Genomic DNA, 12,498 nt, shown 5'->3' on the forward strand with positions numbered 1-12,498 from the left:
CAGACTTGGTCCGGGGACAGTGTACTCAATTTGGGCACTGTCCTCGGAAACCGGGGATGTCTGGTCACCCTAACCTAAATCCAAACCTAAACCATATTATTATTGAACCACAAGCTAAGGGTGGTTCAGCTAGTACTAGTAATTAATTGGGCATGAGTTGTGGCTCCTCTGTATTGGCCTGAAACTAAATGTATATTTACACCAAAAACACAACAATGAACATGGTGACTACCCATAAAAAACTTACTTACACACTTTGTAGGTGTCCCCAACACTAATGCTACATTGGCTTTCAAATATAGGTGACAGGGCAACAGGTCCCTGTTCCTGCTCCAGTAATTAAAATGGTATTAAACCCAAAAATAAAATGTACTATATTTCAGTTTACCAATCCTTATATGTGGTGGCTGCATTCATTTTTTTTTAGTTTTTTTTTAACTTTATTTCATCTATTGATCCAGCCAGTGTCTTTCTTCCTGTCTTAAAGTGGAGAGACAGTCAAAAAAATAAAAAATTGCCTAAAAATGTTCAGAAAAACTTGAAGGAAAAAATAAATAAACACATTTTTAACTTACCAGAAATGCCTGTTGCTAGGCAGATCGTCCTAATCTGCCTCTTCCTATTCCACTGTGATCTTCTGTCTTCTCCTCCTCACGTTGTCTTCTAGTGAATGGGCTGCGGTGTGTTCTGGGAACTGTGTGTGTCCCAGAACACAGCGCGCCCCATTCACAAAGCGCTACACGACTCGTGCATGCACAGTAGGAAATGGGCAGTGAAGCCGCAAGGCTCCACTGCCTGTTCCCCTTAGTTGGAATGGTGGTGCCGGGACCCGAGAGCCGAGTGATGGTCAGCCTCGGGCGGCTGACATCGCGGGCACCCAGGACAGGTGAGTGTACTTATTAAAAGTCAGCAGCTACAGTGTTTGTAGCTGCTGACTTTTACATTTTTTTTTTTCCCGGCTGGCTCTCCCCTTTAAGGTAGACGATCAATGGAGATACCCTTAGACAGCTGCATTATAAACCTGGGAAAGGGGTAGTGTTCCAAGTATAGCAGATTTAGATAGACTTGACTAACAAATTAAAGCTAAACTCCAGCTAACACTTTTTAAGCAGACAGCAAATTATTTTTTTCCTTTTGAAATAAATGTATTATATAAATCAATAAAAGCTTATCGTTGGAGGGTGTGGCTTGGCGTGCAACGGAGATGGCAGCTTAACAGAGGAGCTCCGTCGACAAAGTGGCCCAAGCCCGTCTGTTTTCACAGACGAACGACCTAAGATGAGCAAACAGAACAAGCAGCTACTCCAGACTCGATCCCGCCGCTCCCAGGCTGTCAGCACCGGGAGAAACATCTCGGATCTTTTCAAAACCCAGGCCTCAGCACTGAAGGTGGTGGAGGGAGGCAAGATGGCGCCGGGCCATGCGGAGGATGATTACAGTGAGGATTCACAGTCGGCCGCGGAGGTTAACGGTAGGAGAAGCACCCGCTCTACCCACCCTCTTACCTATGAGGATATGTCATGCTTCGCTGCTGATATCAAAGCCTCGTTCTCCACCTCCATCACTGACCTAAAGACTAGCTTCCTTGTCCTACAAGAGAAGATGGCAGCCACGGAGGCAGCGGGGAAGCTGAGGGACAGATCCATTAATAGACTGGACGAAGCGGTTGCCACGCACTCCCTCCATTTCATTGAAATTAACAGGCATTTGGAAGACCTAGACAATAGGGGGAGACGTGACAATATCAGGGTACGCGGCATACCGGAATCGGTTATGGCGGACCGGATCACCTCAGTCCTGCAGAGGGTCTTCAATTCCCTTCTTGAGCGGCCAGAAGAGACTGCCATAGATTTCGTCAGAGCACACAGGGCACTCAGGATGAGAGGCCCAGACACTTTACCCCCCTTGTGATATAATATGCTGTCTCCAGAGCTTTGCCCTTAAAGAAGACATCATGTCACGGGCACGCAGGGAAGACCAGATTGTTTTCAATGGGGAAAGCATCAAACTTTTTCAGGATCTCTCCCAAATTACCCTGAAAAACCACAGGGCGCTGCGGCCCTTGTTGGATAAATTAAGGAAGAAAGAGCTGCGTTATTCCTGGCACTTCCCCTTCGCCCTGTTGGTCAACCATGGTGGCAAGCAGCACATCTGCGCACACCTGTAGACCTCCCGGAGTTCTGTACAGCCCTCCAGATTGAGCCTTACCTGACTGGTATCGGGAGTTTTCACTGCCACCCAAAGATAGGACCCCACCTTTTTCCCCACTGGCATCACCTGAGAAACACTCCACCAAGAAACGGAGACAAGGCCGTACCGACTCATCACCAAGGGGCACTCCCCAAAACCGTCCTCACTCCTCCAGGATTCTGTTGGAAGCTTAGACGTTCTGTAATACCTTTGCATGTCTGGGGGTTTTGTTTTTGTTTTTGTTTTTTCTCTTTTTTCCACACTTTTCCCCTTTTACATGCTTCTACCTTTGCTTCTGGAACATCTTCAGCTCCCACTACAGTGTAACTCGGATTCTCCCATTGACTGGGGGGAGGGGGTGTGTGTTTCTAATTTTTCATTTTATTTCCTCTTTTATTTTACCCCCCCCCCCCCCCACTATTCAAGAGACCAGAGGGGGTCCGGCTTGCTTTATTTACATTGGATCGAAAGACTGCCGGTTAAATCCTACCTTCTACCTACATGGACCCCTTGGGATAACTGGTCGGGAGACCCCCATGTGCTTGTCTACGCACCCAACTTATGGAAAGGGCAGGGAGTGAAGTGCTCACCAGAGGCCCCTTTGCCTGCTACCCACCTACCCAGCTCTCCTGATCCATTGGCTACACAGCTATTTTTTGACACAACTCGGGACGGTTTTGCTACCCGGGAAGACTCTGTAGGGGTTGGGTCGGGAGGAGGATGGTCTCAACCCGGTATGATGAAGGCCGGTCCTTAGAGCCGGCTTATTATTGCAAGGGGTCGTGTAGTAGTGGTGATACTCTGCTGGTCGGGCCCTGGGGGGGTCTACCTGCCCAGTGTCTCAGGGGGTTGCTGATGTTCAGATGCTATATTTGTTCCTCACTGTAACTGCTTATAACTTTTTGTTAAGGTTCTCTGATATGCTTTCTTCGTTTGTTGGTGTTTAACAGACTATTCAGCACCTTTTATAAATATAGAATGGGCCACGCTCGATGACTCCTATTTGGATAGTCGAGTACTTCCTCTAGTTTGATTGATTGTTGATACTTAATTTTATACCTCTACACCGCGTAGGCACCTAGACTGTTAGACTGGTGTGTTCTGCGTGGTGGTTGCTGCTGTCTCTGGGGTGGGCCTCCCTGAACCCCACAATAGTGTCCAGTGCGGGTCCGTTTGAGGCCCGTTCTCTCACACTAACTTTAACCCCCGGGACGGCTTACCCGTCTGAAGGGAGAGTAACCTATACTATACTATACTCATCTCCTACTTTCTGCTACTTTTCTACTCTTCTCTTTACCTTACCTTAGCATATAACCAATTAGAGATTCCTTACTGTCTTAATCCTACAGATATAACTTCTGAGCTATTTTTACAGGTTCTGACATCCGCGCATTCCTGAGTCTGAACCATGGCATATTCTGATGTCGGTCGTGGTCCCACGGTGATCTCTCACAACATTAAGGGGCTCAACATTCCTGAGAAGAGAACCACTCTATTGAGGGAACTCAGGAAAGGTAGGCCTGGTTTTGTATTCCTCCAGGAGACCCATTTTAAAATCAACCACATACCAAGACTTACTGACTCCTACTTTGTTGAGGCCCACCAAGCTGCCAGTCCCGGGACCTAGTCCAAAGGAGTCTCGATACTGGTGAGCAGGGACGCTGCCTTTAAGGTGATGGGCAAACTGGTGGACCCTGAGGGGAGATTTATTTTCCTCGCAGGGGTATGCCGGGGAGTCCCCCTGACACTGGCGATGGTTTATTTCCCCAATTCGGCCCAGCTCACTTTCTGCCGGAAAGTGGTTGACGAGCTGTTGAGCTTTAGTTCCGGCAGACTGATACTGGGGGGAGATTTTAATGTTCCTCTTATACCGACTGAAGACACATCCACTGGCAAGTCGGCTATCACGTATAAAGTCCTAAAGAGCATTAAGAAGCTTCTACACTCATTGAACCTAGTAGACACCTGGCGCCACTTAAACCCAGAGGGGCGGGATTATTCCTTCTTCTCGGCTCCCCACAATCGACACTCGAGAATCGACTATATTTTTATAGCCCAGAGGGACCTTCCATTGCTACGCGATACTCGCATAGGTTTGCAAACCATTTCGGATCACGCACCTATTTCCATGTCATTAGACCTGACAGATCCCCCTACCAGGCACAACACATGGAGACTGAACTCGTCGTTGCTAACAGACCTGACGCTCCTACCTGATTTAGTCACCTCCCTGACTGAATACTTCCAGCTGAACAATACACCCGAGATAAACCCTCTTACGCTTTGAGAAGCCCACAAATGCCACATTAGGGGCGAGCTGATCCGTATGGGGGCCAGGAAAAAAAAAAGGGAGAGGGACAAAGCAATCTCAGACTTGACTGTTAAGATCCGCACTTTAGAATCCCTCCACAAACACTCCCTAACCGTTGACTTGGCGAATGCACTACTCGAAGCCAGAAAGACCCTGAAACAAATACCGCCAGGAGATTCCTATTTTTCAAAAAGAAGATTTACTACGAGCACTGGGATAAGACGGGCAAGATTTTAGCAAGAGCCCTGAGGTCCCAGACAAATTACAACCACATTATGGGCATAAAAGGCAAAGGGGGGAAGACTGACTGCGACGCTGTGAATATTGCCCGACACTTCCAAAATTACTATACGACCCTGTACAATCTCCCACGTATGCATAGACCACCTGACATGCAGAGTGATCGTGCCCAGGCAATACAGGCCTACCTAGAGGCAGCTAACTTCCCCGCGTTAAGCGAAGAAGATCGTATTCAATTGGATAGGCCCATAGAGGACGCCGAAATTAAAATTGCTGTTAGAGACTTGAAAACGGGTAAGTCCCCTGGACCCAACGGGTTTAGTGCTATATATTATAAGACTTTCTTGGACATTTTACTTGCCCCCTTTAAGAACGCTATGAATTCACTGACAACCCAGGGAATGACCTCTGACGACTTCCTGACGGCCTTCATTACAGTCATACCTAAGGAAGGGAAGGATCCTCTAAACTGTTCTAGTTATAGGCCGATTTCCCTCTTGAATATCGACGTCAAACTCATAGCGAAAATTTTAGCCAATAGATTGAGACCCTTGCTTCATGATTTGATAGGACCCGTCCAGGCCGGATCCATGCCCGGTAGAGAGGCCAAAGATAATGTCACGAAGTCCCTGAACCTGATCCACCTGGCACACCAGCGAAAGATTGAGGGCTTTCTCCTGTCAACTGACGCGGAGAAGGCCTTCGATCGAGTAGCTTGGGACTATATGCTACAGACGTGCAAACATACAGGACTGGGTCCGAATATGATGGCCTGGATTTCGGCATTATATCAGAACCCCTCAGGCCAGGCTCAGGGTGAATGGGATATTGTCGGACACAGTGCATATTAAAAATGGCACCAGACAGGGGTGCCCTTTGTCGCCCCTACTCTTCATTATTTCCCTTGAACCCTTTTTACGACATGTACTAGCTAATCCATCCATTAGGGGCTTCCACCTCAATGGAGGAAGGGACTACAAAATTGCGGCATTTGCCGTCGACCTGTTGTTCTTTCTGACAGACCCCCACGTCTCCATTCCCTCTCTTTTGAAAGAATTTGCTAACTATGGATATCTATCTAATCTCAAAATAAATTATTCTAAATCTGAAGCAATGAATATCTCACTCCCCCAAGATTCACTGACCAGGGTTCAGGTTAACAGTCCCTTCCACTGGGTCGAGTCGGCCATTAAATACCTGGGAATTTGGTTAACCCCAAGACTGTCAACGACGTTTGTGCAGAATTTTTCCCCCCTCCTTAAGAGTCTAGCACAGGATCTACAGAGGTGGGTCTCGGGGTTTTTCTCATGGTTTGGCAGGACTGCCATATGCAAGATGGTCGTCCTGCCAAAGGTACTATATTTGTTGCGCACTTTACCTGTTAAGATACCCATGAGTTTCTTTAAATCGCTACACTCGCTCCAGATGAAATTTATATGGGGCCATAAACCGCCCTGACTGAAGATGACTCTACTGACCAGACCCAAAGACAAGGGGGGCCTGGGTGTCCCTGACTACAAATATTACTACTACGCTACACACATTGCACGTATTATTGACTGGCATTGTCATTCTCATCTCAAGGACTGGGTCCTCTTGGAGGAAGACTCTAGCATAACCCCCCTCAGATTCCTGCCCTGGATCCCACAAGCTAAATGCCCTACGGCCATACTGTCGCACCCTACCATTGGAACTACCCATAACATATTCCATAAACTAGCCAGAAATTTCGGATTCTCCTCTCCCTTGAGCCCCCTCACCCCTATGCGAGACAACCCGGATTTTCCCCCGGGCTTGGGTAACCCTTTGCTCACACTGACTAATCCGAGCAGACCGCTTTTGGCGACTAATTGTTTCCTCAACAAAAAGATGAAAGACTTTGCTCAACTCAAATTGGATTGTAGCATGCCACATTTGCCTATGTGGACGTACTTCCAACTGCGCAGCTACGTAAATGCCACTAACCGTAGGCCTCACTTTTCGAGAGACCTAACAGACTTTGAGTCGGTGTGTTCAAAGGGAGAACCAATCCCGAAGACCACATCGCTTTCCTATGCCTGGTTACAATCATTGGGTCCGCGGGAGGACCATAGACTCAGGGAGCGATGGATTCAGGAACTGGGACTACCGATCTCTGACGATCAGTGGTATAGGGCTTGCATTCTTTCACACAAATGTTCTCTAAGCACAAAAATGCAGGAAACGGCCTACAAGGTACTCACTCATTGGTATGCCACCCCAGTGAAAATTCACCGGTGGGTACCCGCATTCGTCTGATAGGTGCTGGAGATGTGACACTGAGCGGGGCTCTCTGTTCCACATATGGTGGAACTGTGAGTTGCTGAAGCCATTCTGGACAGGGGTTAGGAATTTGATCATCCAGATCACGGAGACCAGACTTGGGTTAGACGCTGCTTGCTGCATGTTACATGTGTCCACCATGTCTTTCAGACAGTATAAACATTCTCTCACGAGGCACATGTTGAATGCAGCCAACTCCCTTATTCCACTCTTCTGGAAATCTAAAGCCACCCCCACCTTGAAGGACTGGTTAAACAGAGTCTCCTTCATATGTGAGATGGAGGACACAGCGGCTCAATCTAACGAGCGAGTGGAGCGCTACCATAAGACCTGGACTCCGTGGTTTGTCTTTAGATACTCCCAGACATATCGGGACATGATAAGTTAGGAAGGAATGCACATGTGAAAGTTAGTAGCCTACGCTGGACCTGTGTCTCGGCTGAATCCTTCAGATATTTCTATCCTAACCTAGGGATTACAGATTATACGTCTCATGTACTAGTTAGCCAGTGATTTGTTACCTTATTCTACTTCTTGGTATAGGCACCCCCTCTTTCTTCCTTCCTTTCTTTCTTTCTTCTATATGTTTACTATACCCTACTTCTTCTTTAGTCTATTACTCTTTATACCTTCGTTCCCTTTTCATATATTGGACATAAGTGGGAATAGTTTGAATTGAGGTGTTATATGATGACCGAGCCTTCAAGGGCTATTTAGGCCTATTTTGGAGGAATCTGATTCTCCATAGGCAATACCTCTGTTATTGTTCATGTAAACAATGTTGACATGTCTACGCTTTATCCTGGCTTGTAATAACTCATTTGTGTCAATTATGCGCCCATGTTCTTTGTGTTTTATTCATGCAAATAAACTTTTTCTTTAATGAAAAAAAAAAAAAAGTTTATCGTTGTAGGCACCCATTTCAGTATTAAATTAATTGTTCCCAACTCCCTAAATGCCCCTTTTATTGGACAGCTTGGTCTTATAAATCTAGCTGAAAATAACACTTACTGGCAGGATCTCCAGATAAAAACAGGAAAAAAAGTCCCCCCCCAAAAAAAACGAATGCAGCTGTCACATTTAACATTGTTCTGGGTTTAATACCACTTTAATGCCTCTTCTGGTATGTGCACTCAAATGAAAGAACTATTGACACCTCCATAACCTCTCCTCAAGCTCAAAGCTCTCTCTCTCTCTCTCTCTCTCTCTCTCTCTCTCTCTCTCTCTCTCTCTCTCTCTCTCTCTCTCTCTCTCTCTCTCTCTCTCTCTCTCTCTCTCTCTCTCTCTCTCTCTCTCTCTCTCTCTCTCTCTCTCTCTCTCTCTCTCTCTCTCTCTCTCTCTCTCTCTCTCTCTCTCTCTCTCATCATATTGCTTCACATTGCTTGTTCTCATCATATCCCAGCCTAATTTTGTGTAGCACTGTCTGTTGTTTTCCAATAGACTAGCACAAATCTAATCCACCCTTAGGACCCTTTCAATGTGAACCAGAGCTGAGATATGTTTCCTCTGTGTTTTTGGTGCATTTCTAGGTTGCCTGCACCTGTGAAAAATGGACATGTGACTCAAAAACACACCAAAAAACGCAAGAACGGTATGGGTTTATGGAGATTTCCAGTAATTTCAATGCGGAGCTGCATTTTTGGTGTGTTCGGTTTTCAAAAGTGCCCCAAAGATGCAGCATGCAGGACTTTTCAAAAGGCATCACACCTATAACGCAGTGGTGTGAAGAGTCCCATAGGATTTAAAGGAAAGCTATTGTCTAGGCTCTTAGGGGTTACAGAGCAAGCTGCAATAAGAATTACCATAAGCATCCCTGCAAACTTAATTACACAGCTATTCGTGTGCTTATGCTGGCTGACATTAATGTGCCAACATGCTTTTGAAACTTTACGGTTTTGATCTGCCAATGCAGGCAGCTTATCTTTTAAAAAGTTGTCTAATGCTTTGTACACATGGTCAGACATTCCGACAACAAAATCCATCGGATTTTTTCCGACGGATTTTGTGCCAAACTTGTCTTGCACACAGTCGGACAAAGTTGTCGGAAAATCTGATCGCTCGGAATGAGGTGAGAATGCGTGGCACTTTGTCCGTCGGAATTCTCTACAAACGATCAGAAAAAGTACGATCGGATTTTGTTGTCGGAAAATTTTAGATCAAGCTTTCAAACTTTTCCATCGGGATTTCCGACAGAAAAAGTCCAATAGAGCCCAGATTTTCCAACAGCAAGATCCGATGGGACCTTTTCTGTCGGAAAATCTGACCGTTTGTACTAAATGGTAGTGTATGTGAGGGTGGGGTCCCACACAGGGCTAGACCAAGAGCAGTGGACTTAAATTACCAACAGCTCCTCCAGGGATAGCACTATACTTATTCTTTGTTTTCCTTTTTTTATTCCTTTTTATTGTGAGCTCATATGGATAGGAATCTCTCTTATTTGCCTCAAAACTTGTGCGTCCTATCACTCTCTTGCAGGCATCTGATATACTATTGGATCCTGAAGATTCTGTTATCGACCACAGCTCTGTAAAAGAGCAAAGATTGAAAGCATGGACTGTAGGATAGGTAAGTATTATTACTTTTTATGTTTTTTTTTCTTTTTTTAATTTTTTTTGTGATTGAGCTGCTTTAAGGCTGGGTTCACAATGTCTTCAGATGTGGCTCACAGCAGGGATCTGGTAAATCCCTGTTCTTCCTTTCAGGGACGAATCAGGCCTGAATTTTTGCCGGAATTTGACCCTAAAATGGAGCCAAAGACGCACAGGACCCTTGTGCAATCAGCTCTGTGGCCTCCATGGAGATATGTGAACCGCCTCCATTGAGAGCCAGTCACAGTTTCCTGTCATGCAAATTGGATGCAGGAAAAAACCCACATCCAATTCACATCAGCGTGAACCCAGCCTAAAAGTTAACAATGAAGTAATGTGAAACCAGCATATAGTTAACTGAATGTACAGCATTCAAAATATGTCATCACTTTGCAGCTATGTCACTCCAGGTAGAGTTTATTACACCCTCCTTCTGTAGAGAAAGAATTCAAGGTATGTGTCTACACCTTTTTGACCTATGAAAACTTACAAAAATAAATGATGTTTAACATAATAGGTGCTAAGTGAAAAGGATGTAATTAGGATTTAAATTATTTCCTATCATATATGAAGGTATATCACTCATTATTGGTGCCAAAATCTTTTAGATCTACCATGAGGAAATTGAGCACATCCAGGGAAACTAAGAATGCAAATGAGAGTGAAGGGGCACCTTAAGCTGGCGCTGACTGATGGAAACATAAAATGGTGTTTTTCTTCCTGAATATGTATTAAAGTGGAAAGTCATTGGCTGCCTTCCAAATAGGAGGGATTGTAGGGACTACTTCAGTGGGTGCAGGGGACAGTAGCACTGACCTGACATTCCTCAAGTCATTGGACAAGTTCTCAACCTCCTTTCTGATTTTACCTGTTTACTTTGTCAGAAATATTGGCAATGTTTTCCTTGTCAGGGTTAAAATGGCCCAGTTTTTCATTGCTGTTATGACTTAAGTAAAGTATGTTATGTTAACTCAGAAAAGTCAAACCACATTCCTTTCTAACTTAAAGTGGAACCTAGAGTCCTGCAGTGAAAAATTGCTTAGAGCTAGAGTTTTCGGGGGAAAAAAAGACAAGCAAAATATGTCGCCATTATAATTCCTTGCCCCTGCAATTTTTCTGTCTCTATGCTCATGCACCAGTACAACAAAGGTCATTTTTGCATGCTGAGAATAGAGCTAAGTGACAGGAAGAAGGTAACTTCTGTATGCATGTGCAAGAGTTACTTCGTCAGGGCTTTCCAATGGCTGAAGAGGATCTTCACAAGACCTAGATAAAACAGCGGGTAGATGGTTGTAGTGGGGAACAAAGTGGGGAGAAGAGGTTGGACCTGTCACTGCTGGAGAAAGGCTCTCTGTCAGGTAAGTGGGGTATAATGTACATACTTGCACTTTAAGACAAGTGCCCTTTTTCAGCCTGTGGAATTTAGTTCCGCTTTAAGAAGTTTTGATGTTGCACGCACATATTCATGTACAGTTATGAACATGATTACTTAGTAGCTGCCATATCTAAAGCTGGCCATACATACATTATACAATTTTCTTATTCTATTTCTTTTAGATTTACCTTCAACTATGTAGTGCAAGGGCCTGCCTGACTGTATGCAAATTGAAAGTGTTTAGGTTTAACCTCATATTATATTGTTTTGGTAAATCTAAATGAAAGTTGTACAAGAAAACTGTATAAAGTATGGCCAGCCTAAGTGGCATTACAGTAATGCAATGTTATGTGCATTAGTGGGCCGTGGTGATACTCAATGCACCTCCACAATGCAATTTCACAATGCGATTCCTTGAGTAACAAAAAATATAGCAGGTACTATTTGAGATCCATTGTGTTGGGCAGCCTATTGAAATGAACCAGCTGCAGTAATGCAAGATATGTTAAAGAGCTACAATATGCGTGTTAATGCACACAACACCTGATCAACTTGGTGTGAAGACCTATTGAAGTAATATTAAGAGAACATTAACCCATACACTTTCAAATCCATTCAAATAAAATACATTGAAAGAGAATTGACAAGCCTTTGCCTAACTTCTTTATAGCGAAATAACATACATACCTGCATATAGGGATATCTAGACCTTTATGAAAAATACAGAAACCATTAATGCAAAAACTTGTATATTTTTCTGGACAGGCAAAATCCTCTTCTGAAAGTAGTGTTGAGTCGTTATCTAATAAAACATGTAAAAAGTGAGACAAGTAGTTGGTTACCTTTGAAATATTTTATGTTTGCTTTGTATAACATTAATTTTAAGCGATCTCAGTTTGAAGATTTTGTTTGTCAATGTTTAATAAGGCGATGGTAGAAAGTTAATCAAGCCCCCTATGTACATGCTAGGAATATATATAATTAGGCTTTGCAAATATTACTTCTGAATCAAAATATCCATTTTCTCAGTGAAGGATAGGAAATACATAGGGGATGTCCTTTAAGTCAAGAAAAAAGACAGTCACTTCCAGCGCTAAAATGAAGAGCAACAGGGGCATCAGTATTCCAAGACTAGGTGGATGCTGCCTTACTCAGATGTGGTAATTCGATGAAAAGTGCAAAAAAAAAAATAGAGGGCTCGCACACCTAGTGTATTACCAATGACATTTATTAAATACTGTATATATCGGCATATAACACGCACCTTTTCCGCTGCTTTCCCCATGCACCTTTTCCCCGTTGCCTGCTGAGTAGAAGGAGGGGACAAGTGCCGCTGGATTACACACAGCCACGATCTCCTGTGTATCCGGTGCTCAGTCACACACATGCCTGGAATTGGACCACTGTTCTGTCCATCATATGAGCCGGACGGGACTGTGAGTGACTTAGCACTGGATACACAGGAGATTGCGGATCTGTGTAATCCAACACCG

At 44.5% G+C, this 12,498-nt stretch overlaps 1 protein-coding gene across 1 annotated transcript in view; it reads right to left on the reverse strand.

The window, feature by feature from the left end:
* Positions 1–12,498, reverse strand: part of EPGN (epithelial mitogen) — an 88,883-nt gene that overhangs the window by 43,908 nt on the left and 32,477 nt on the right. The window contains exon 3 of the mRNA XM_077476539.1: positions 11,693–11,807. Within this exon, the coding sequence (XP_077332665.1) occupies positions 11,693–11,807 (115 nt within the window). The remainder of the gene's footprint in view (positions 1–11,692; positions 11,808–12,498) is intronic.

Source organism: Lithobates pipiens, unplaced genomic scaffold (genome assembly GCF_037356315.1).
Source record: "Lithobates pipiens isolate NorthernLeopardFrog02 unplaced genomic scaffold, aLitPip1_a1.2 Scaffold_13, whole genome shotgun sequence".
NCBI classification, from domain to species: domain Eukaryota; kingdom Metazoa; phylum Chordata; class Amphibia; order Anura; family Ranidae; genus Lithobates; species Lithobates pipiens.